This window comes from Pristis pectinata, chromosome 8 (genome assembly GCF_009764475.1).
Source record: "Pristis pectinata isolate sPriPec2 chromosome 8, sPriPec2.1.pri, whole genome shotgun sequence".
Classification (NCBI taxonomy): domain Eukaryota; kingdom Metazoa; phylum Chordata; class Chondrichthyes; order Rhinopristiformes; family Pristidae; genus Pristis; species Pristis pectinata.
The window spans coordinates 50,634,771-50,661,751 of record NC_067412.1 but is presented as its reverse complement, the minus strand read 5'-3'; the positions used below and the strand labels follow the sequence as shown (position 1 = coordinate 50,661,751).

At 41.8% G+C, this 26,981-nt stretch overlaps 1 protein-coding gene across 2 annotated transcripts in view; it reads left to right on the top strand.

Annotated features, from left to right (window-relative positions):
- Positions 1 to 26,981, top strand: part of LOC127573551 (sodium- and chloride-dependent neutral and basic amino acid transporter B(0+)-like) — a 66,913-nt gene that overhangs the window by 28,739 nt on the left and 11,193 nt on the right. The window contains exons 6-14 of one of the 2 annotated variants that reach the window (XM_052021884.1): positions 1,074 to 1,206; positions 6,934 to 7,074; positions 7,228 to 7,329; positions 17,426 to 17,654; positions 18,952 to 19,077; positions 20,610 to 20,728; positions 24,919 to 25,018; positions 25,689 to 25,798; positions 25,890 to 26,060. In XM_052021884.1, coding sequence (XP_051877844.1) covers positions 1,074 to 1,206; positions 6,934 to 7,074; positions 7,228 to 7,329; positions 17,426 to 17,654; positions 18,952 to 19,077; positions 20,610 to 20,728; positions 24,919 to 25,018; positions 25,689 to 25,798; positions 25,890 to 26,060 — 1,231 coding nt within the window. The remainder of the gene's footprint in view (positions 1 to 1,073; positions 1,207 to 6,933; positions 7,075 to 7,227; positions 7,330 to 17,425; positions 17,655 to 18,951; positions 19,078 to 20,609; positions 20,729 to 24,918; positions 25,019 to 25,688; positions 25,799 to 25,889; positions 26,061 to 26,981) is intronic. The other variant, XM_052021886.1, reaches the window with a different exon arrangement.

Here is a 26,981-nt window from a genome sequence, read left to right as displayed (position 1 = left end):
TTAAAGTAGGTGTTTTGTTTTCATTGCCTGGCTGGCCAGGAATATTCAGAGGGTGGTTAAAAATCAACCTCATTGCTGTGGCTCTGCAACATCATTTCAGCTAGAGAGGTACAAGTAGCAGATTTTGTTCCTCAGTGATACTATTAAAACAGATGGAATTTTATTGAATCCAGTAACTTCATGGCCATCATGACTGAGATTAGGAATGAATGAGAATATGGAGGAATTTAAAATAGAGGGATATGTGGGAGGAAGGGGTTAGATAGTCTTAGGTGTGGTTTGAAGATCGGAACAACATGGTGGGCAGAAGGGCTTGTATTGTGCTGTATTGTTCTATGGTTCTATGGTTCTATGGAGATATCCTTGCCTGTTTAACCCAGTGCTGAAAGTAGTATGCACACTTTGTGCCAATATTGTAGCATTTAAAAACTGCCGATTATCTCCTTCACATTGGATAACGATAATGGGGAGTAATTTCAGGAAGTCATTGCTGAATGCAACTGCCCTGGATGGATTCCATGCCTTGGATGTCTTGAATGGTAGGTTCTCACTGCTTTCAAACCTGGAATTTGTTGGGCAGCACCAAACCAGCTCAGTACAGAGTCTCCTCCAATTTGGATCCCAACAAACCAGCAGCCCTTATAAAAAGCACTGTTGTTGGAAGGTGGGTTGATTAAACCTAATTTCCTGTGCTTGACTCACACGTGTTCAGCATATATAAGCAGTTCAGTGTGTCAGGGTAATTGCCAAGTGAGTGTTGCCCAAGGATTAGCCTTTTGCACTTCTGCATTTGTTTTTCAAGTAATTCAATAATGGAATTCACGAGGTGCATTATTACAATGCAATTGGAATTCATGGCCAAAATTATTCACAACTAGGGACAAATTTTACTGTAAACAGCACTGCTCATTTGAATTTCATGACCATGGTGCTTAACTCCATTGTGTTTAGCTAAAATATTGTTCATATTTATGTATATTTAAGTAAATACTTTGGTGCATTGTGTCTAATACTGATTGTGTATTGTGGAAAATATTCTTATACAAGATGTCCCCTGTTGTCATTTTATTTAGAAAATTGGTTTTACGGCGTTCAAGTTCATTGGATGAGACAGGGGAGATAGTCTGGTACTTAGCCCTCTGTCTGCTTCTGGCCTGGCTGATTGTTTGCGGAGCACTTTCCAAAGGAATCAAATCTTCAGGAAAGGTGAACTGATTGCTGTTGAACAGAGCTAAACAACTAGTGACTGTGTATAGATTTCTGCAAGCATTAAACTGGAATTTATAAGTCTGCTTTTAGATGGATTGATGTATCTTGTGGTGTTAACAGTGGCTTCCTCAGAACTGTGAGATGTATAATTCACGAGCACTCCGAAGATTGTTTCCTTAAGTGAAAAAACTGCAGTAATTCCCCAAGCTTCTGAATTTTAAGGATTACAGCCACTGATCCAAGGCTCTGGTTGAATGGCTGATCAGGGCTGGCAAAGTGGTTGATTGTAGTCTTTTGGGGAGAATAAGGATATGCAGCAACTGATGCAATCCAACAGGTGAAACGTATTTGGAATGGAAGCAGGAATGTTGATCATTGTACCCTGAAGCAGGGAGGATGAGGAATCCATAAGTAGAAGATTTAATAGGAAGACAGGCAGTATCTGGAGTAAACAGAACTGAGAAATATCTCAATCTAATTCAACAAAATGTTGGTGAGAAAGAGGGGCGACACCGTGGGTAAGCAGTTAGTGCTGCTACCTGACAGGTCTGGCAACCAAGACTTAATGCTGACTTCGGTCTACCATTCCCTTTGTGACCATGTGTGTTTCCTCCCACATCCCAAACATGCGCTTGCATATTAATCCCACTGTAAGTAAGTAGCAAAAGGGTCAAAGGGAAGGTTATAGGCATGTGGGAGAGAGAATAAGTTGCAGGGCTGCAGGAAATAAGGAAAGAGAGTAGGACTAGTAGGATTACTCTACATGGACCCAATGGGCTGAATGGACTCTTGTGTTGTAATAAGCGAGTTAAATCCAATGTGGTGGTGTGTGCTAGGATCAGCAACATAGGAAAGAGCTTGCAAGGGATCTGATTATAAAATACTATGAGTTAAAATAAGGGATAAAAAAAACAGAATGTTAAGGGTTGTAGTTTTTAGATTATTGCTTGAACTGTGAGTAAATTGGCATAGGGATAAACAGATTGCTGAGTGAGTGACAAGCGGAAGAGGAGTTCCATGTGATGGGAGACTCAAGCCAGTTCTAGGGTGGGAAAGAACTGCACAATTGGGATGAGCTCCATTTTCCCCAGGCTGGGGCCAAGTTTCTGATGAAAAGTACAAGTAGATCTGACACAGGACATTAAACTTTGAAATGTTGGATCAGGCACTGGAGGAAAATGAGCATAAGAAATGTTCTAATAAAACAAGAATGGAGAGAATTGACAGAAAGTGTGCATTTAGCACAACTGGTAAGTGGAAAAAATGAAAGAAACAAATGTGAAATTTGTGAGTAAATAGGAATCAAAGGATAGATGTGGCGTGTGATCCAAATGAACATTTTCTTAAAAATACATGATGGATAGGTTCCAAACTGAATTAATTGCACAGCCAATATTAATATGGATGGCATGACATGGCATTACTGAGTCATGGGTGCCATGGACAAGACCGTGAAATAAAAGTACACAAATAGAGAATCAATAAATAAGGAAAATCAGGAAGGAGAGAAGTATCCTTATTGGGATTATTCGTCATTATTTCAGAGCTAAGAGAGCATAAAACAGGAAGTTGCTAAATGATTCATACTTGATACGCTGATGAGAAAAGGCTTCAGAAGCAGTTTATTAAATTATCATGACAGTTGCATAACACATATTACACAAAGCAGACATTGGATACAGGCACATGATAGAGGCAAGTATGGTGCCAGCAGACCAGATTGGACCAATTGGGTGGCACTGTATCTGAGCATCGTACGATACAGTCTTACACTGAAATATGTGCATCCTATACTCTACAGTTTTGTAGTACACAGTTACCTTTTGATCTAATATGGAAATCAGAAATAAAACAGAAAATGCTGGAAATGCTCCTCAGATCAGGCATCATCTCTGGAGAGGGTGAGAGGATTAACATTTTGGATTTATTACATTGTGTTAGAATTTTCTCTTTTAATCTGTGTTTCTTGTCTTTTAATTGTGGATAGATCACCTAGCCACCCAATGCTCAGAAGCTCATGGCAAGCTGAATAACAAGTTGTTATCACTAGCCCGGCTCTTAACACCTGCGTTCTTTGCATTGCAACTTACTCTCTAAAATATCATGAAACATTTCCTGCAAATAAGTGACATGTCTTGAGAATGGCTAAACAAACCCTTCTTACTATTTCCATTCAACAATCCTGTAATCTATCTATACAATTAACATATTCATATTTCACCCAACTTCTAATTTTTATCAATTCCTCTCACTTCTGATTTCTTGTGGAATTATTTACTCTTTCTACTGTGCATTTACCTTTTGTTTTTAATTTACAGCTTTTGGGTTTTACTCTCTCTTTTGATCAACAGAACTGCTTCTTTCCCAGTCTGAGCTATCACTTAAGGGACTCGTATCTTGTTAATAGTTTAAAGGCCTGAAGTTTCATGTTTCTATTTTTAAAAGCAAACTACCAGTCTTGATTCATCATTCATTTGTCTTCCATTTTGTGGATTATGTTTGTATTCTGCAACTGAAGAAATGTTTTACTGCATTGTTTCCCAAGCAACATATGGACATCTTTATTCACTCACCCATTCACCACCCAGTGGCCACTGACATATGACCATAAGATATAGGAGCAGAATTAGGTCATTCGGCCCATCGAGTCTGCTTTGCCATTCAAGTTTTTAAACCCATTCTCCCGCCTTCTTCCTGTAACCCTTAACCCCCTTACCTATCAAGAACCTATCAATCGCTAACTTAAATACACCCAATGACTTGGCCTCCACAGCCATCTGTGGCAACGAATTCCACAGATTCACGACCCTCTGGCTGAAGAAATTCCTCCTCATTTCAGTCTTAAAGGGACATCCCTTTATTCTGAGGCTGTACCTTCAGATCCTAGACTCTCCTACTAATAGAAACATCATCTCCATGTCCACTCTATCCAGGTCTTTCAGTATCCAGTAGGATTCAATGAGATCCTCCCTCATCCTTCTGAACTCGATCGAGTACAGGCCCAGGAACATCAAATGCTCTCATATGTTAAGCCTTTCATTCCTGGGATCTTTCTTGTGAACTTCCTCTGGACCCTCTTCAAGACCAGCACATCCTTCCTTAGATACGAGGTCCAAAATTGCTCACAGTATTCCAAATGCGGTCTGACCAATGCCTTATAAAGCCTCAGCAGTATATCCTTGCCATTATATTCTGGTCCTCTTGAAATTAATGCTAACATTGCATTTGCCTTATTTACTACTGACTGAACTTGTAAGTTAACCTTGAGGAAATCCTGAACTAGGACTCCCAAATCCCTTTGCACCTCTGATTTCTGAATTTTCTCCACATTTAGATAATAGTCTATATGTTTATTCTTCCTACTCCATACTTCCCAATGCTATATTCCATTTGCCACTTTTTTACCCACTCTCCCAACCTGTCTAAGTCCTCCTGTAGATTCTCTGCCTCAGCAACACTACCTGTTCCTTCATCTATCTTGGTATCGCTGCAAACTTGGCCACAGTGTCACCATTTCCTTCATCCAGATCAATAATGAACAAAGTGAAACATTGTGGTCCCAATACTGACCCCTGCAGAACTCCATCAGTCACCAGCAGCCATCCTGAGAAGGACCCTTTTATCCTCAATCTCTGACTTCTACCAGTCAGCCAACATTGATTATCCTGCATTAATTTAAAATAAATCCCTAATGAGAATTACCCACATGATATCCAATATTCCTTACTCAAAAGGCAACTTAAAAATTCATTCTTAATTCATTACTTTTTAAATTCTTTAACAGAATATAGATGCCACTGGCAATGCTGATATTTATTGACCATCCCCAATTGCCCCTGAAATAAGGAGACAGTTAGTTAGGTCTAAAGTCATGTATAGACGAGATCAAATGTTAAGCAGGAATTGGAATTATAAAGGGAAAAAGATTTAAAACTGTGGCATTCATTATGTATGAGGCCCTGATAGCTGTCATGATGTGGTAGATTGCATAAATGTTGAGATAAGAGAGGATTTAGTAGAAGCAGCGGAGTGGAGTTTTAGGCAGAGAAGTTCAAATTAGTTAGGGATAAACAAATCAGCCAATGTAAAAGAAGTAGTGAATTTCATAGAGTGGGTTCTGGAGAGTTTCTTGCAATAGTATGTGCTAAAACCATAAGGAGCCAAACCATGTGCACCAGATTCAGTTTGCTGCCTGTTGTGTGAATAATATGGTCAAGTTCATTGGAGAGTCTGACAGGTAGATGTGCAAAATAGTGATTAAGATCTTAATCAGCTCTTAATCTTAACTACAATTATTGTGACAGAGGCTGATCCCACTCAACAGAATACATTGGTGATGCATTTTCAAAAAAAAGATTTTAATTTCCATATCCTTAAGGAAGAAGGCCTGTGTATACCATGATAAACAGCTTGAGTGACTCAGGAGGTAAAGGGCAATGTGAAAGTAAAAGTATACAAAAACTGACACAGATCATGATGATTATGAGAGAGGAGAACTACAAAAGAGCTGAAAGAGCAAAAAGAAGGGATAATACAAAGGAACCAGCAAAGGAAATTGACATCAAAAAATCGCAATTATAAATTGGAAAAGACAATGTATCTGACCAATGGGGTTGAAATACAGAAAGTAAGGACATGTTGGACATGTTAAAAAGTTCCTTAAGTACTGCAGAGGAAAAGTTGAAATTCTAAGATGATGAAGGAACCCGTGTACATTGATCATTAAAGTCTTTTGGACATGCACTGAAGGTAATCAATAGGGCAGACCATTAAGATTTAGAAAATGAAAGCAGATCAGCAGTTGGATTTTCTGCAGCTAATAACTCAACTTTGAAGCTCTAAAGTCTTACCATATTCTACAAGGGACAACCCTGGTAAGTCATGGAGCAGGCTCCATCTGCTTTAATGAGCACAGATCCATTAGTAACCTAGAAGCCCAACATTACCCAGGGAAAAGCATCCCTTTGATTTGCACCCCATTCATAGCATTTCACACACTCAGTACAGATGTATCCAGCTGTAGTGCACACTATTAGAAAGATGCGTGACAACAATTCATCAAGGCTTCTTTATCCACATGTAACCTTTGACTCTTACCAGGAACAGGTTCCCCTCCACGTTGCACATGATCCTGACCTCGAATATATCAACATTCTCTCATCATCACGGAAGATATTCCTGGACTTCCCAACCTGAAATATATATCAGTCAATGAGTCAGTCCTTCGAGAGTGCAGTTAGGAAATGCTCCATATAAAAGTTGATTGGAATTTGGAGGTCTCTTCTGCAGGCAAACATTAATGCTACATCAATTAATTGTTAATTTTAGATTTAAATTGATACATTTTCATGAACCAAAGGTATTAAGTATAGGAAACAAAAGTGTGTGTATGGAATTAGTCAAAGGTCATAGTCGATCAGGTTTAAGGGCTGAAGTTGCAAAGGGATTATGTTTCTCACTGTCCGCCCCCTGAATTGACAAAGTAAGCAAGAGAGTAAATATATGGTGTGTAATTGATTCAAAACACTCTTCTTGTGTTTAAATGATTTGCTTCTCTGAATGTTTTAGAATTATGCTATTTAAATTCCATTTAACATGCTTCTCAGATATGTGATACGTGTTTTCTCTAATTGCAATCTTTTTAATTGGTGTTCCATGGAATTAAATATTGCAGATGTTTAATCAGAACCACAGGACAATCTAACAATCCCTTTCCATGCTCAGGTGGTTTATTTCACTGCAATGTTCCCATATATAGTTCTGACCATACTTCTGATCAGAGGACTGACCCTGGAGGGAGCCCATAAAGGGATTGAATTCTACATTGGAAGCCAATCAGATTTCTCAAAGCTGTCTGATGCTGAGGTAAACACACTTTTTTTTGGTTGAATATTTTAGTCCAACTGTTGCATGTTTCTGCTTCTTTCTATCTGGGATTATTGAGGTATTTTGCTGAAGAACCGAATGTTGGGTTTGAATTGTTACATGGATGATTTTAATTATTGAAATTTGGTTCAGAGATCTGAAGAAAATCCAGCTGAATGCATAGTGAAGGAGCTCGATGGTCACAGTCTTTTTCCCAGGACAGGGGAATCTAAAATTAGAGGTCCTCGGTGTAAGGTGAGATGGGAAAGATTTAAAGGGGATCTGAGGGGCAAGTTTTTCCACACAGAGGGTGATGGGTATATGGAACAAGCTGCCAGAGTAAGTGGTAGAGTTGGATACAAGTACAATGTTTAACAGACATTTAGACAGGTACATAGATAGGAAAGGTTCAGAGGGATATGGGCCAAATGCAGGCAAGTGTGACTAGCTCAGGAAGGCATCTTGGTCAGCGTGGACAGATTGGGACAAGGGGTCTCTTTCTTTGCTATACAAGTCTATGTCTCTGCCACAAGCTGATAAACCTATTGTATAGCCTTTGGCATCTATATGTTAGTTAATGGAATAGGAGCTTGTAGTATTGAATAAGGCAGTATGGAGAGTGGGCGATAGGATGGAATGTGATGGGAATGGACTAATAATGAGGTGAAATGGCAATTCTCTGTTGGCCTTTTGATACCAGTTTCTTCATACTATCCCACAATAAATCAAGTATTAAAAATAATATCAGGATTACATTGTCCTTGAAATGATGAGCAAAGATATGACAGATGGAATTTAATCCTGAAAAATTTGAGGTGATGCATTTTGGGAAGACTAACAAAGATTCGACATTCACAATGAGTAGTAGGGTCCAAGGAAGTACCAAAGAACAAAGGGATCTTGGTGTACATGTCAAAGTATCCCCAAAGGCATCAGCATAAAGTAGTTAAGAAGGCACACAAAATACTTGCCTTCATGAACTGGGTCATAGAATATAAGAACAGGGTGACTATGATACAATCATATAAAACATTAATAAGGCCATGGCTCAAGTACTGTGTGCTGTTTTGGTCACTAAACTGTACAAAGGATGTGATTGCACTGGAGACTGTCTAGGGGAGATTCACAGGCTGGGATGAAGTGTTTCAGAGGAGAAACTGAATAGGTTATTTTCTTTGGATTGAAGAAAGCTGAGAGGTCCTGATTGAGATATACAAAATTATGAGGGGCATAGATAGGGTCAATAGTGAGAAACATTTCCTCTTAGCTGAAGGTGCTATAACTAGGGGCAAAGGTTTAGGTAAGTGAAAGGAGCTTTGGAGGGAACCTGAGGAAGACTTTTTCAGCTAAAGGATGGTTGGAATCTGGAACTCCCTGCCTGGGTGGTGGAGGTAGGCAATCTCACAACGTTTAAGAAGTATTTTAGGTGAGCACTTGAAACATCATGACAAAGAGAGCTCTGGGCTGAGTGCTGGGAAAAGGGGTTAGTACATAGATACTTGATGGATGGCACTGGTATGGTGGGCTGAAGGACCTTTTTCCATGCTGTCTGATTGATCTATGATTATGATATTACATACAGAGCAGAATGACAGGTCACTCCACCTACCAGACCATGCTAACATATATGCTTCACAGGATCCTTCTTCCATCTTTTCTCATCGGAGTTTATCAGTGTGACCCTCTGTTTCCTGCCCACACACTTGTGCAACCTCCTTGAAAGTAACTCTGTGATTCACTTTCACCACTCCCTATGATAACAGCTTCCACATTCTCATTACTCTTCAGGTAAAGAAGTTTATTCTGAATCCCCAGCTGGACTATCTTACATTGATGGTCTCTCCACAAATGGAATCAGTGCATTCCCTCTGTACTCAGCCTATTAAAACATTTCATCATTTCAATGAAAATAATTCACTTACCCCTGAACCTTCTTCAATTCAGCAAAAAGAGACCAGTGTCTGTGATAGAATGATAGAGTCATAGAACATTACAGCACAGTACAGGCCCTTCACCCCACGATATTGTGCCGACCTTTTAACCTACTCTAAAATCAATCTAACCATTCCCTCCCATAGACCTCTCCATTTTTCTATCAGCCATATGTCTATCTAAGAGTGTCTCTCTTTTTACAATATTTTTTATTAATTCCAGATAGAAAATACAAAGTACATGAAACAAAAGAAAAATCAAAATGTTACAAAATATATTGTATTGAGTCACACTTGAAATCACAATACCTCATATTTATAAAGAAAAATGATAACTAATTAATATTAATAAATTGGAATAATTTTATTATAAAAAGAAATCTAAACCCACTACCAAGACAGAAGCTGTTTGGTAAAAAAAGAAGACAAAAAAAAGCCCTGAAGACATAATAGTATTAGCCAATATCTGTACTTTAAGCACCAAATCAATGGTTTTGAAAGTAGTTCAAAAAAGGTCCCCACAATATTTGAAAGTCCAAATTAGATCCAGAAATTGAACAAGGGATCTTCTCTAAATTTAGATATGACATAACATTCCGTAGCCATTGAACATGAGTGGGGGGAGTAACTTCCTTCCATTTAAGCAACACAGCCCTCCTGGCTTTAAGAGAAATAAAGGCCAATACATGTAAGTTGGAAGTCTCCAAAATTATATCTTTTTCTCCAACAATCCCAAATAATGCAGTTAATGGATATGGCTTAAAATTTATCTTAAAAAGCACGGAAAAGGTTTGAAATACCTCTATCCAGTATTTTTTAAGACTCAGACATGACCAAAACATGTGAATTAAAGAAGCCTCTCCATTATTGCGTTTATCACAATAAGGAGATATATCCGAATAAAAATGTGATAACTTGTCTTTGGACAGGCGAGCTCTATAGACCACTTTAAATTGAAGGAGGGAGTGACGTGCACATAGTGATGAAGTATTAACCAATTAAAAAATTTCATTCCAAGTTTCCTCAGAAATTGAAATCTGCAAATCATGTTCCCAAGCATTTTTAATTTTGTCTAAAGGAGACTTATTCATTCCTGATAACCTACCATAAATCTTAGGTATTGAACCATCATAAAAAGGCTTCAAATTAAAAATTGCATCTAGTAAGTTCTTATTAGGACTTGTAAGGAATGTACTGTCTGTACTTGAGATCAGAGAAAATCTCTGATTTGCAAATATCAATAAAAGTTTTTGGTAAATTATATTTAATTGACAATTGTTCAAACGTGAAATTTCCTCCAACAAATAGATCCTGAAAACAAGTAATACCCAATCTATCCCATTCTTTAAAAACTATATCAGTCATAGAAGGTTTAAAAACGCAATTAGCAAAAATGGGACTAGACAAAGAAAATCTTGATAAACCATAATATTTTCTAAATTGTAACCAAATCCTCAAAGCATGTTTAACTACCAAATTATCAGTTAATTTATTTAATGATAAAGGAAGTGAAGAACCAAGCAAAGAGATAATAGAAAATTTTTTAACAGAATTAGCTCCAAAGAAACCCATACTGGGCAAGCCTCATGATTAATATAATGTAACCAAAACGTAAGATTTTGTATATTGACTGCCCAGTAATAAAATCTAAAGTTGGGTATGGCAAAGCCTCCATTATTTTTAACTTTCAGAAAGATTCTCTTAAATGTCCCTAGTATATCTGCCTCTACCAGCACCCCTGGCAGCAGATTCCATGCACCCACCTCTCTCTGTGTAAAAAACCTAACTCTGACATCCCCCCTGTATCTTCCTCCAGTCACCTTAAAATTATACCCCCTCGTGTTAGCCATTTCCACCCTGGGAAAAAGTCTCTGACTGTCCACTCGATCTGTGCCTCTTATCATCTTGTACACCTCTATCAGGTCACCTCTCATCCCCCTTCACTCCAAAGAGAAAAGCCCTAGCTCGCTCAACCTATCCTCATAGGATATGCTCTCCAAACCAGGTAAATCTCCTTTGCACCCTTTCTAAAGCTTCCACATTCTTCCTATAATGAGGTGACCAGAACTGAACACAATACTCTAAGTATGGCCTAACCAGGGTTTTATAGAGCTGCAACATTACCTCACGGCTCTTGAACTTAATCCCCTGACTATGAAGGCCAATACACCATACGCCTTCTTAACAACCCTATCAACTTGTGCAGCAACTTTGAGGGATCTGTGGACGTGGACCCCAAGATCCCTCTGTTCCTCCACAGAAACAGGCCTTTTGGCCCAAATGGTCCATGCCGACCAAGCTTCCTATCTAAACAAGTCCCATTTGCCCGCATTTGGCCCATATCCCTCTAAACTTATCTATCCATTTACCTGTCCAAGTACCTCTTAAGTGTTGTTAATGTACCTGCCTCAACCTCTTTGTCTGGCAGCTCATTCCATAAACTGACTACCCTCTGGGTGAAAAAGTTGCCCCTTAGTTTCCTATTAAATCTCTCCTCTCACACATTAAACCTATGCTCTCTAGTTCCTGACTCCCCAACCCCAGGAAAAAATGTGCGCATTCACCCGCTCTATGCCCCTCATAATTTTGTACACCTTTATAAAATCACCCCTCATTCTCTTACGCTCTAATGAAATACATCCCAGCTGATCAACCTCTCTCGGCAGCATCTTCAAATCTCCTCTGCACTCTTTCCTATAGTGGGGTGACCAAAACTGAATACAATATTTCAAATGAGGCCTCACCGATGTCTTGTACAACTGCACATAACATCCTGACTTCTATACTCAATGCCCTGACTGATGAAGACCAGTGTGCCAATTGCCGCCTTGACCACCCTGTTTACCTGCAATGCCACTTTCAGGGAACCATATACTTGTACTTCTATACCCCTGTTAATCCTTCCCCTGATATGTACACTTTTGCATTTCAGACCTTATCCTTGTAAATTATCCCTTTGCATTCCATATCCATTTGGTAATATGGCGACCAGACCCGCAAGGTTTAATACAAGTCGTGCATAACTTCTTTACTTTTCCGTTCTGTCCCTATACAAATAAACACTGGTGATTCAAGGATTTGTATTCCAAGATCCACTTTTCTCCACTTCCCCAATCAGATTTGCATCTTCCTATGATAACGTGTCACTTCCATTTATTTGTGTTGAGCATCACCTGCCAATTATTTGCCCAGTTTGCAAGTTTATTAATATCTTCCTATAATTTCTTTCAGTCCTCCTTGCTAGTGGTTTTCACCAATCCCAATTTGATATTATCTGCAAATGTAGAAACGGTGTGCTTTATTCCTGAATCTAAAAGTGGAAATGTTTTTTGTGGGACAAAGTTGGGCAGGTCCAGCAAACTGCAGTCACCTTCACAACCACCTTCACAACTACCCTCATTTCACAGGAGCAACCATCCACCAGGTTATCTGCAGTGTTAGGAGGAATAGTGGTAAGTAATAGAGTAAACCAAAGCACATGGAAGGATGGCATGAAGGAGGTGTCCACGAGTTATTTGTCAAGGGTTGTAAGGTTTCTGCCTTGACTGTATGGCATGTTGACATGCTCAGTTCTGGCTTTTATGATTGAGGTAGAAGTGGACAGACATGACCAGAAATGGAATTTGACAGCAGGGAAATGTGAGTGGTGGACATCACTGACAGATTATTTGTCGTTTCTCTGTTTTTGGGAGTGGGGGTGTAAGCAGCTTCCCTCCTGACCTGCTGCAGTAATTGTGGTGAAGCAATTCTGACATCTATTATAGGCAGCTTCACCATAAGAACTGAACAAGCACACTGCGTCCAACTGAGAGTGCCGTGGGACTTCGTGTCACCTTGAAGGGGTCAAAATACCGAGATTTTGCTGCCCTTGCTTTTCTTTGTGCTTGATGCAGATAGTTCTCTTTAGGTGTTAGGGGAAAGTGATGGGAACTTGCCATTTCTCATTGCAAGTCCAACTTGTGGCAAGGTCTTGCTGAATTCAATCATGGTCTGACCCTCTCTTTGTGCCTTGAATTAGTGGAATGAAGACCTCAAGTAATTCTGAGCACTACGATGGTCCTGCTTGACAGCATGTCCAGAGATGGCTTTTGAGGACTCTGTCAGCTGCCTCTTCCTTCTCCTCTTTCCCCTCCTCCTCCTCCACCTGCTCATCTTCACCCTTCCGTCTCGTCCTTCTGCTGCTGCTTTACTTTGTTAATGATGGATGAACACAGAAAGAGCTGTGTCTGTGCACACATCATTACAGGCAATCAAATCAGTAACAAGGAAATAGAGCAGACCATTCATTTTCTGGCTGAATCTGCTCATCTACCGAATCAGATGATTGCTAACCAGAATCAAACATTCAGTTTCCTGTCCCTGTTCATATCCTGTAATATCTTTAAAGTGGCATTTGTTTCAAAGCTTCAACAGTTTCAGCATCCACAGTCTGTAAAAGAGATATTTCTAGACTCTAGGTGAAAAACTGCTCCCAGAACTTTTGCTTCTGAAAGGTAATGCTCCTGTTTCAAGATGTTGCCCCATTGTTTTGAATTCATCCCTCAGAGGATACAGTTCTTATCAAATGCCTTTGACAGTCTAATCACCTCAGTCAGAGCACACTTAAACTCTGCAAAACAGATTTTGAACACACCTATCTTGAAGTTAGGTTGTGTGGTTTATACACTGCGCCCTTGCACTGATATTTTTGTACATAAATTGCAAAAACGCAGTCCCTCTTTGAGAATCGTGCAGACTGAGAAATTTGATCTGGCTGCTTGTGGTGCACACTGACACACAACAGGTGTTTGACATGAAGATCATGCACTGAGTGACAACACCTAACATCATTCACTTGGAGCATTGCCAGCTGAAACTGACTGAATTGTACATCATTGGCCACTCTCAGAGATCATGTTGTCACTGCCTTCCACTCACTACACTGGTGCTGTTGTAAAGAGCTATTCACTCAGCCTGGCTCTCTTGCTGTCTGCCGTACTGAACTCTGGAGGTTGCCTGGGGAACAGGAGGCAGCTGCAGAAGGGATCAGTAACTTTGTGTAAGCTCACGGCTGGTCCTCTCTGCCAATGGTGTGACCCTGCTGAGTGAGTTGCTTAAACAGGAGCTACAGTACAGACATGATGGAGGACAGGTGGAAGTGTTCAAGCCCCACAGAAGTTTTCAAGGAGCGTTGCTTGTATTTCCAGCTCTTCTTCCAGCAATGTATCTGGATGGTCAGATTTTCAAAGTCACTGGTGATACAGGTCTGCTACTTCTGTAAACAGAGCTATGGCCATGCACAATGCTTTGACGGCTCTGCCTGTGGAAGTCCAGGTCACTGTCACCTGATCCATACCATTTATTCTAGCATATTGTATCTACTACAATGATGCATTGTCTTCTTCCTTCTGCTCCCCCTCTTCACCTGTCTCTGTGGAGTGCGGCTTCAGCATAGTAGGGTGCGGGAGATAGGGTATGGATAGATAGCACCTCCTGGAAGCTCTGCATTGATAAAGATGAAAAGAAGGATATGGTCATGATTAGCACAAGGTGTTGTTGAAGCTCATTTTCCTGATTGATGAAGTCATAGGCTTAAGTGAAGTCAGAGAAGGCCACGTATAGTGGCTGGTGCTGCTCCCTGCGTTTTCATGGAGTTTTCACAGTGAAAATCATGTCCACTATGCCTCTGGATGTGATTTAGCGAACTGCTCCTCAGCCATGGGAGGAGTCATTTGAGATGGATCCTGGCCTCCACTCCTGACCAACTAAAGCTGAAGGTCATATCACAACCCAAATAAATCTTGAGCGCAGATAGTATCCAGGCTGAAATTCTGGTAGCAGGGTATCCTATTTATAGTTACCGCAGTCAGATTTGTCCCCTCTCTCAAAGTTAATCATGATTACAACATCTTTGATGTCCTCTGGAATATCCTTCTCTTCTCAGATTTGGGTAATGAGGCTGTGGATTTGTTATAGGAGTTATAGGATTTTAGCAAGGATATTATCTACATTCAAGGTTTATTTGGGTTGCGACTTGGCCTTCGCAGCTTAAGTTGATCAGGAGTGATGGCAAGGCTGACCTGGATAGGCTGCTGTTGAATGGGAGTCAAGTGAGCTCACAATTGAGAAAGTCTTCAAAGTATTCCTTCCAACTGGACTACCCAGAGCAGGCAGCTCAAAGGACTGGATGGATACCACCAGTGCTGTCTCTGCAAAATCCAGCATCTTCTCCCATGCCAGCATCCCAAGTACTGAAACCGTGGTTATACTCAGTCAGCTACACCAGTAGACAACACTGTTCTCATGTTGGACATCAGACTCGTGAAACATTCACTCTATTTCAAGCTCTGTCATGTGAGGAAAATGCTGGGCAGATGGACAACATGACTTGAAGAAATGCAATATCGGCATTGACTTTGGGGATCTCTGAGCCATGATCATATATAGGTGTAGGCAGACCTGCCTCTGTCTCCGAGCTTCACCCCTCCAACTCCCTTACCTGTCTTGATCTACCAGTCAACCAAACCCCTCACCACCCCCCCCCCCCGCCTCATCTCCCCCCTCTCACTTTATACTAGCCACTCTCGGTCCTGATGCAGGGCTTCAACCTGAAATGTTGACAACTCCTTCGCCACACCCCTCCCCCCACCCTTAGATGCTGCTCAACCCGCTGAGTTCCTCTAGTAGATTGTTGGTCCAGATTTCAGCATCTGCAGTCTCTTGTGCTTCCTCTGAGCTATGGGACCTATTCGGCCAAGTTTCTCATGTTTGTTGAATGAGTTTGAATGATATCAACCTAGGCTCCTGGAGTTGTACAATACAGAAAGAGGTCTCTGTCCCACTGGGTCCATACCAGCCATCATGCCTACCTATACTAATCCCACACCTGCATTAACTCCGTATCCCTCTATGCCTTGCTCATTCAGGTACCTTTTCAGATATCTCTTAAATGTTACTGTTCCTGCCTCCACCACCTCCTCTGGCTGCTCATTCCAGATATTCTTTGTCTGAAAAATAGTAACCCATGGATCCCCTTTGGACCTCCTCCATCTCACTTCAAACCTATGCTCCTTAATGTTAGACACCTCCATCATGGGAAACAGATTCTGGCCATCTACCCCATCGATGCTTCTCATAATTTTACATACTCCTTTCATGTTACTTCTCAACCTCCTTTACTTGATGGAAAATAAACACAGCCCATCCAATCTCTTCTTATAACTCAAGCCCTCCAATCCAGGCAACATCCTTGTAAATCTGATCCGCACTTTCTCTAGCTTAATCACATCTTTCCTGTCGTGTGGCGACCAGAACTATTGGTATTGTTATTGGTTTATTATTGTCACTTGTACTGAGGTACAGTGAAAAACTTGTCTTGCTTACAGATCGTACAGATCAATTCATTACACAGTGCTTTGAGGTAGTACAGGGTAAAAACAATAATAGAATACAGAGTAAAGTGTCACAGCTACAGGGAAGTGCATTGCAGGTAGACAATAAGGTGCAAAGTCATAACAAGGTAGATTGTGAGGTCAAGAGTCCATCTCATTGTATAAGGGAACTGTTGAATAGTCTTATCACAGCAGGATAGAAGCTGTCCTTGAGCCTGGTGGTATGTGCCCTCAGACTCCTGTATCTTCTGCCTGATGGGAGAGGGGAGAAGAGAGAATGACCCGGGTGGGTGGGGTCTTTGATTATGGTGGCTGCTTCACCAAGGCAGCGAGAGATATAGACAAGAGTCCATGGAGGGGAGGCTGGTTTCCGTGATGTGCTGGGCTGTTTCCATGACTCTCTGCAGTTTCTTGCGGTCCCAGGTAGAGCAGTTGCCATACCAAGCCGTGATACACCCAGATAGGTTGCTTTCTATGGTGCATCGATAGAAGTTGGTGAGTGTCAAAGGGGACATGCCAAATTTCTTTTGCCTCCTGAGGAAGTAGAGTCACTGGTGAGCTTTCTTGGCCATGGCATCTTCGTGGTTGGACAAGGACAGGCTATTGGTGATGTTCACTCCAAGGAACTTGAAGCTCTCAACTACACACAATACTCCAGGTGTGTCCAAACCAATGTTTGTACAACTGTAACATGACGTCCCAATTCTTGTACTCAATGCATCAGCTAATAATGGCAATCATTCCGTACATCTTCTTCACCACCCTCTCTACCTGTGTTTCCACCTTCAGGGAAATATGTACTTGTATGCCAAGGTCTCACTGTTCATAAAGACTTCCCAGGGTCCTGCCATTTACTGTGTATATCCTGTCCTGGTTTAACTTCCCAAAAAGCATCACTTTACACTTGTCTGAGTTAAATTTCATCTGCTATTCCTTTGCCCACTTTCCCAGTTGACTAATACCCTGTTGTAACCTTAGACAAGCTTCTTCAATGTCCACTATACCACCAATTTAATGCTGTGCTAACTAATTGCAATTTCTATTCACCAGGTCTGGAAAGATGCTGCAACACAAATATTCTATTCTCTTGCAATTGGCTGGGGCAGTTTAATAACCTTGTCATCCTACAACAAATTCCACAACAACTGTTACAGAGACACCATCACTATCTGCCTCATTAACTGTGCTACAAGTGTGTTTGCCGGATTTGTCATTTTCTCCATCCTTGGACACATGGCTCACATACAAGGCAAACCTGTTTCAGAGGTTGCTCAGTCAGGTACCTGTGCTATTAAACTTATTACCTTCTGTTGCAATGTTTCTAAACTACGAGATAAAATCTTGCGGGATCTGCAGTCTGAGTTTTTCTGGGGCAATCTGGGTCCAGTTGTTTAGACCCAGTGGTGGAGAAAGGGGTTGGGGGATGAGCAAGGGAAGAGTTAGAAGGGAATTGGGAAAGGCTGTAGGGAGTGGAGGTGTGGGGGGTAGAAGGTATCAGGAAATGAGGTAAAGAGTGAATAGAAGGAGTGAGGCCAATATAACTAAGGAAGAAGGGAGGAACATAATGAGGGTGGGGAATGAGGTCAGGAGAACGCTGAAGGCCATGGGGGGGGGGGGTGAAGAGAGGACATGGGAAGAGAGAGGAAGAAGAAATGGAAAGAAAAAAAGGATTGGTGGTGAAGAGCATAACAGTAGGAATACAGGAGCAAAGGTGAACATCCTTTGGAAGGAACAAGATGGATTTGTTGCCTTGTACAGGGAATGTTGAATAGCGCTGGAGGAAGAAAGGGCTGAAGGTTGCAGCTTGAGGTACAAGCAGTTGCAGGGTTGATTCTGTAACTCAGTGAGGGAGCACTGTTTAGCTTGATCATTACTTTTTCATTTCTGTTCAGTGGTTCAATGTTCTATTAGACTCATTGATTGCCACTGACGGAGACTGGGGGCTCTGAAAAGTGTTTTCATTGGTTCTACTAGTAAGTAAAACAAATGTAACACTTCAAAGTTTACAGGCAAATACCTACCATCCTATTCTTTCCTTCAAAGAATAATAAAATGAAATCATATCTGAAACATCTGAAAGATAAAGTTATGAAAGTAACAAAATTGTCTAATTGCAATGTCAGTGGAGGGTTATATAAATTCTTGTTTTTTCCATTTTGACATATTAATTTGTCATCTCACTTATTCTAGTGCAGAGGGATGAACATTAGTCCTATTTCACTGAGCTGGCACTTAATCAGTCCCAGATTGTTGTCTCCACTGACTGTAGAGAGTTAAGGTTATATGTGGAAAGGGCTTGGTCAGTCTCCATCTTGGTCCCAGTGGCAACAACCACCTGCAAAAAGGGGGCACTTACTTGGCAACATCACTGAGAATTTAACTGTGATCAAAACAGGGACCATAGATAAAAACAAACTCATTCTCCAGCACTAATATCATTCATCCTGATGAACAGAAATCACAAAATCTCTGAGCAAAGTGAGCAAAATGTGTTACATTTTTACAATCTGGACACTAATTAATTTCCTTTAAATAAATGTCTGTTTACGCTATATTTCATTTATACATCTGTTTAGGTTTTGGTTTGGCTTTCATTGTGTATCCAGAGGCTCTTGCACAGCTACCATGGGCACCTCTATGGTCCACTTTGTTTTTCTTCATGTTGATTACTCTGGGACTCAGCAGTCAGTGTGTTGCCGTAGGTAAGAGTCACTTTATTTCCTTTTATCTTTCCCATTTCCATGACATTGAGTTATCTGAGCCACAAAATTGGATCATGCTGAAATTTACACACAATCAAAGTCTCAAGGTAATGAAGACTAACCTCACTGAGACACATGGCATTCTGTGGGAAAGCCTTTGTCTGCACTTCCATCAACTACCATGTGAAGTGATCTTCCTTAAAGTGCCAATTTGAGTTTTGAAAATCTGTTCTCTCTTAATCTTTGAAAATGTTTTTTTATGGTTTCCTTACAACTGTAACCTATGACAGTTGTCATAATTTTTATGAACTTATCTGGACCCTTTCCTTGGTTCCAAGATTGTTCCCACAGATAACACAGCCAACACTCTGACTGAAGTCTTACGCAAATTGCAATCGTTTCCTGCATGTGTGTTCAGACCCCAGAGTTAAAGCAAAAAATCATCCTACTGGAAGTTATAATCTAGACATCCACCATAAAAACACTTTGTATCTTCTCCCTTAGATAACACCTTCCCCACACATTGTTAAGAATCTCACAAAGTTCACTATACACAGTATTTGGGACCATCAATAAGTAACATGCTAGTCTCAATCTGAAGCCATATTTAGCTGAGCTCCCATCCTGAGGACTATGAAAGGCTGGAATGTGACTTGTGTGAAATCTATGCTGGAGAGAATACTGACAACAGCTGAGCCAAGGCCTCTCTGAATAGCCAGAAGTATTGCATTCATTCTGGAACTGGTCATAAATCCTGGTTTGATTGAGACTTTTGTTCAGTGAACTTAAGGAGTTTCAAATGTCAGGAATTTCATTGCACAAGTGCAAGTACCGGTCCATTACACCTGGATCTCTGGTGTCCATTCTGTACTAGCCCTGGTCCAAGGCTAATAAAGCAGCTTCACACCTTCAACCTCCTCTGTGCAGAAACAACACCCAGACAGACTATTAATGGCTCTACTCCTCCAAAAGGAAGGCAGGCTTAGTCTCCCACCTACTGCTGCATGGTTATTCATTGTAACACTCCCCCTTCCTAAAGTCTTTTGCTGGATGTGGAGGCAACCGTTTCCCCCCCCCCCCCCATTCCCTTCTTTACTCTCCTGTTAACGCCCTCAAGGAGAGAAAATCTTGATATGACAATGTCCACTGATCTCATTGATGCCAGTGTCTGGGAGGGAAGGTGGTTATTCCAAGAATTGAGGAGACTCTTAGGTTTCTGTTCTTTTTTTGCCAGAACATTGCAGCGTTGACCTGTCAGGGAAGCTCACTGCTAATGGTTACTTGTGGCAAAGTGTAAGAAAAGAAGTATTGAAATTACCAATCTGCTCCATCAGGGGCATGCCATGCTTCAATCATGAGCTTGCAAAATGCTGTAAGTCTCTCCAATGTTTCAAACAGAGGAGTCGGATGGATGAAACTCCCCACACCTCTTCTGTTCTGCAGGGAGTTAGACAGACCACTGCTGTGTTTCTCTGTGGATTTTTATAAATTATTAATTAAACACAAATCTCATTTAACTTTTATTTTATTAGAAGTAGTAATAACAACTCTTCTGGACCAGTTCCCTGGATTTCTGCGACCAAGGCGTCCATTTCTCACAGCTACCGTTTGCCTGTCTTTTTATTTCGTCAGCCTTACTTGTGTAACACAGGTATGGTGCACTTTAATAGTTTTGGTGTTTTCATGTGCTAGCTTTAACCCTATCAAGTTATGAATTTCAAATGATAAAATAACAAAGGATGTCCTGTTGTAAAGGGAAAGTTCAAGTTTCCCTTTAAATCACGTATCATTCTGACTGGGAAATATATCACAGTGCCTCAGCCTGGAAGTCTGTAACAATGCAGTGTAAGTATTTCCAGCGATTAGACTGTAGAAGGTGTCTCAACATCACCTTTCTTACATCAGTAGATGTTGTCAATTTGGACTTTAGCAAGACTTCGACAAGGTTCTGCATGGGAGGCTGGTCTGGAAGGTTAGGTCCCATGGAATCCAGGGAGAGCTAGTTAGGTGGATTCAAAATTGGCTCAGAGGGAGGAAGCAGAGGATGGTGGTTGAAAGTTGTAACCTTTTCTCAGAATGGAGGGCGGTGACTAGTGGTGTGTGCAGAGGTCACTGTTGGGACCCTTTTTATTTATATAAATGATTTGGATGCAAATGCACAAGGCTTGATCAGAAAGTTTGTGGCTGACACAAAATTCGGAGATGTTGTTGATAGTGAAGAAGGTTATGGTAGATTACAGGGGGATCTTGATCAGTTTGGGAAATGGGCTGAGGAGTGGCAAATAGATTTCAATACAGGTAAATGTGAAGTGATGCATTTTGGAAAGTCAAACCAGCGTAGGACTTGTACTATGAATGGTAGGGAACTAGGGAATGTAACGGAACAGAGGGACAGTGCATAGTTTGTTGAAAGCAGCGTCACAGGCAGACAGGGTGGTAAAAAAGGCATTTATCACACTGGTCTTCATCAGTCAGGGCATTGAGCATAGGAGTTGGGACATTATGTTGGAGATGGATAGGTCATTGGTGAGGCCACACTTGGAGCACTGTGTACAGTTTTGGTCACCCTGTTATAGGAAAAACGTGGTTAAACTGGAAAGAGTGCAGAAAAGATTTACAAGGATGTTGCCAGGACTAGAGGGCCTGAGTTATAGGGATAGGTTGGCCAGGCTAAGTCTTTATTCCTTGGAATGTACAAGAATCAGGGGCGACCTTATAGAAATGTTTAAAGTTATGAGAGGCAAAGATAATGTGGATAACGGTCCTTTTCCCAGGGTGGGGGAGTCCAAAACTAGGGGGCATAGGTTCAGGGTGAGAGGGGAAAGATTTAAAGGGGAACTGAGAGGCAATTTTTTCATGAAGAGTGTGGTAGAATTTGGAATGATCTGCCGGAGGAAGTGGTTGAAGCATTTCCTGCATAAATATCATCTATGAGGCAGCTGGGTGGCTACATTGGAGGGGCTGGGCTTAGGGGGATATGGACCGAATGCAGGAAATTAGGACTAGCTGGGTGGACACCATGGTCAGCATGGACTGGTTGGGCCAAAGGGCCTGTATCCATGCTATATTACTCTATGACTCTATCAATTAGTGTTGGCCTTTCTAGCAATCCCTACTCTCCATGTGTGAATAACAATGATGGGCCAAGTTTTTTTATGGCCCCTAAACTATCTGGTGCTCTTGCCAACTTAACCATGATATGAGGAGGATGTTATTCATCTGGCCTTTTTTAGGAGCCAGGAAGGGATGCCAGGCATGGGTCTGAGGCATGGTGTGGCAAGATCTCAAACATGAAAAGTCACTTGAAAGCATTTGTTTGGAGCATTTTACAGTCAAGTTTCAATAATTTGGCACCATTGGTGTCGTACTGGCGCCTGGCTGACAGATCTTCCGCACTTTTGACTATTAGTCCCATTGTTGCCCCAACATACCTTTAATCCCAGCAGGCCCATTGTTTCTGCTTGCTCCTACCCTACGGAACTCGTCTCCTCAGATCTCAACTCCATCTTGTTCCCCCGGTCCAGCCCTTTCCCACCTACATCCATGATACCTCACATGTTCTCCATCACTTTGACAACTTTTAGTTCCCTGGCTCCCACCGCCTTATTTTCACTATGGATGGCCAGTCCCTGTACACTCTTCTCCCACATTAGGAAGGCCTCAAGGATCTCAATTTCTTTCTGGAAAACAGACCCAACCAGCCTCAACACCTTCTCTTTTGGTTCCTTCTACTTTCTCCAAAGTAAAGGTGTAGCCGTGCCTTTTCATTGGCTACACGGAACAATCCTTGTTCCAAACCTACACCAGTAACACTCCCCAACTTCTTCTCTGCTACATTGATGACTGCATTGGTGCTGCTTCCTGCACCCATGTGGAGCTCATCAATCTCATCAACTTTGCTACCAACTTCCACACCACCCTCAAATTCACATGGTCCATCTCTGACACCTCTCTCCCCTTTCTTGATTCCCGTCTCCATCTCAGAAGGCCGATTATCTACCAACATCTTCTACAAACCCACTGACTCCCGTAGCTACCTCGGCTACACTTCCTCCCACCCTGTCACTTGCAAGCACGTCATTCCCTTTCCTCAGTTCCTCCATCTCTACCTCATCTGTTCTCGTGATAAGGCCTTCCACTCCAGGATATCTGAGATGTCCTCCTTTTTCAGAAAATGGGATCCCCCCTCACTGCTGTTGATGGAACGCTCACTCACATGTCCTCCATTTCCTGCACTTCTCCCCTCACCCCATCCCCTTCCAGCCATAACAAGGATAGGGTTCCCCTTGTCCTCACCTACTGCCCCACCGGCCTATGCATCCATTCTTTGCACCTTCTGCCATCCATAATGGGATCCCACCACCAGGCATATTCCCCCCCACACCCCACTTTCCACAGGGATCACTCTCTCTCTGTGTCTCCATCTTCCACTCATCCCTCCCCTCCTATCCCCCTCCCTTCCCAGACACTCACCTATGTAACCACGCAAAGTGTTACACCTGTGCCTACACCTCCTGCCCTCCCCCCCCCCCCCCCCCCCCCCCCCCCCCCCCACTATCCAGGGTCCAGCTGAGGCAGTCTTTCATATGTGAATCCCATGATGTTATTTACTGCATCTGGTGCTCCCGATGCAACCTCCTCTACATTGGTAAGACCAGACGCAGATTGGGTGACCACCAAGAACCTTCACTCCATCCACTGTGCTCCCGCTGGCCAGCCATTTTAATTCCACTTTCCATTCCCACACTGACATGTCTGTCCACTGCCTCCTCCATTTCCATGTCGAAGCTAAACCCAAATTAGAAGAACAGTAACTCATATTCCGCCTGGGTGGTCTCCAAACTGACGGCATGAACATCAAATTCTCAAACTTCTGGTAACTGCTCCCCCTCAGTCCCTTTTCCCCTTTTCTCTCCCCTCCTGATCCAACTGGGCCCATCACCCATGTCTTTCCCATCCCCCACTCTCTGCAAATGCCCATCACCCACACACTCCTCCCACCGGCTCCTCCCCTCCACCTCTATTCCATGCTCCACCTTCCTCTCCGATCAGCTTCCATCACTTTCAGCCTTTTGTCACTTCCACCTCCCAGCTTCTGACATCATTTCCACTCTCCTCCCTCCCTCAACTGCCTGTCACCCCCTTTACATGGATCCACCTGTCACCCTCCAGCTCTCGCTCCTCCCCCTCCTCCCACCCTTATACAATGGCTATCTCCCCTCTTTCTTTCCAGTCCCGAGGAAGGGTCTCAACCCAAAATGCTGACTGTCCACTCCCTTCTATAGATGCTGCCTGACCTGTTGAGTTCCTTCAGCTCCTTTGTGTGTTGCTCCAGATTTCAGCATCTGCAGTCTCTTGCGTCTTCATACTTTTAATTCACTTTTCTTTAGAACCTCTATGGTAGTATAATAACTATTATGCAGTGGTACAATAACAACTCCAGTGGCCCTGGTGAATTTAAAGCGGGCAGGGAAAAAAACACCCAAGTAAGCCAGACGCCAACCCACAGGGATTTCCGAACAATGAGCATAGCTTATTGGAATTTTACTGTAATTCCATTTATAGCTGTGGCAGAGTAGTGAGCTGGCAGTGTGATAGAGTCGTAGAGGGATACAATCTGGAAACAGATCCTTTGGCCCACTGAATCTACACCAACCATCAACCACTGATTTACACTAATCCTACATTAATCCCATTTTATAGTGTTTTTTTTATTAATTTAAGTTTGTCCAGCTCGTATTTATCAATTTAATGATGAATAAATTTGGTTGTTCATTATCTCAGGTGTTGCTTATTAGATTTGTCATGTAGCAACCTCTCAAATATTTAATTTTGTTTCAGGCTGGAATTTACTGGATAAACTTAATTGATCATTTTTGTGCTGGATGGGGTGTTCTTGTCACTGCCAATCTGGAGCTTATCAGTATAAACTGGATATATGGTAAATACAATCTAACCTTTTCATTCCACAGTCCAATCTGCATTTTTCACCCATGAAATCCCCCTCGTCTTGTTTGCTTGCAGTGGTTGTTGTTGAATTCAGTTTTCCCAACCACCCAATGTTGGAGGGAATATCCTTACCCTGATGCAAGCTGTGGCTTGCAACTTGACTTAGTTTCTCCCAACTAGAGACTGATGGAACATCAAGGCCACTTCTGCCTGTATTTTCATGACGTTCCTGGGGCCAATTTGCTATTCTTCAACTCAGGATAATTGAAACATTTTGATAGTCTACCTGGCCTATTATGAAAACTGTCCATTCCAAACAGATCTGATATGCAAGCCTTTTCTAATGGGATTTGCTGGTCTTCAGGACCCTTTGAAGCAACTCTCACGAAGGGTCTTCGACCTGAAACATTAATTCTATTTCACTTTCCGCAAATGCAGTCTGACCTGCTGAGTGATTCCAGCATTTCTTTTTATATTTCAGATTTACAGCATCTACAGCTCTTGATTTTCAAACAATTTCCTTCCAGTGAATCAAGCTAGAGACAGAAAGAGATTTGCTCAAATTGCTTGTAATCCTGACGTCCGTGATATCCAATTTGAGACGAACCTGAAAAATGGAAAAATTAAGTGATTGAATGTCTGGGGTTTCTTGTTGTCCACAGGGGTAAACAGATTCATCAAGGACATTGAGATGATGATTGGGGAAAGGACCTGGCTCTTCTGGCTGTGGTGGAGAGTGTGTTGGTCTTTTATCTCACCATGCTTGATGACAGTAAGTAACTGTTGCAGCTTACAGTGACTTAAACAGAGAATAATCAGGATGTGGTTGGTCTGTCTCCTATTTCTGATCTGTTTGTGTGCAGGCAATCGCAGTCTGGTCTGTAGCAACATTTGCCCCACCAACATACGGAGCAATTGAGTACCCTGTCTGGGCAACGATACTCGGCTGGTGTATGGTAGTCTTCTGTATGATGTGGATCCCCATCATTGCCATTAAGAGAATTGCCCAAACAGAGGGCTCCACTTTGTGGCAGGTAAGGAAACACCTTGATGTCTTTGAAAGCGGAAGGGGCAGGACTCGTTATACTCAGTATACTTGTTCGGACTCAGTGAAAGTCCCTTTAAGATAGAGAGTGTGTGTGTATGTGTGTGTGGGGCGTGCTTACGTCAATAGAAGATAAAGGACGTAATGACGTTGTTGAAGAAGTCAGAATAAGAAGGAGAGAGAGAGAGAAGGGAGAGAGACACCAGCCTGCTTGTTTTCTCTATCGATGGATGAGAAACAATAACTGTGTTTGCCACTGAAATCCATGTATGGAAGTTGGAAGTAATCCGGTGGAGTTCACTTTGTTGCTGACCTGTAGAAGGAAACAGGTATTTGTATGTGGACCACCACGGTTCAGATGCTTTTCGGGGTGAGGAAGTCACTACCGAGTAAACACTGAAGTGTCGTTTGAGTTCCATCGTGGAACATTTGGATTTCATATGTACTCTCTCTATGTTTTTCTACATCTACATCTTATCTTCAGACAACGGTGGTTGTTGAAGAAGCCCTTGCTCATGTTTCACCTTATGGCTTGCGGAACTGAACTTTAAGAACCATTCCGGAACTGGGAGTTTTGGACTTTGCCACACCCACACACACACACGAAGAGTTTAGTTTTGGGGTTAACGTTCGAGGTTTAACATTTTTGAATTCTAACATACTAACATTTTTACTTTTATTTTACGTATTATCATAAGTAGTGATTAATAAAATAGTTTTTAACACTGAATCATGCTCAGTGTGTTTCTTTTGTTGCTGGTTTGTGACAAAATCTTCAAAAGGAGGGACTAATCGAACCTCCCTGCTGGCTGAAAAACCATCATCAGAATCAGATTCCACACTCTTTTGCATCATTTGTAAATCATGCTGCCTCTGTTTCTCCTTCTCCTCACTATCCAGCTCCATCCTC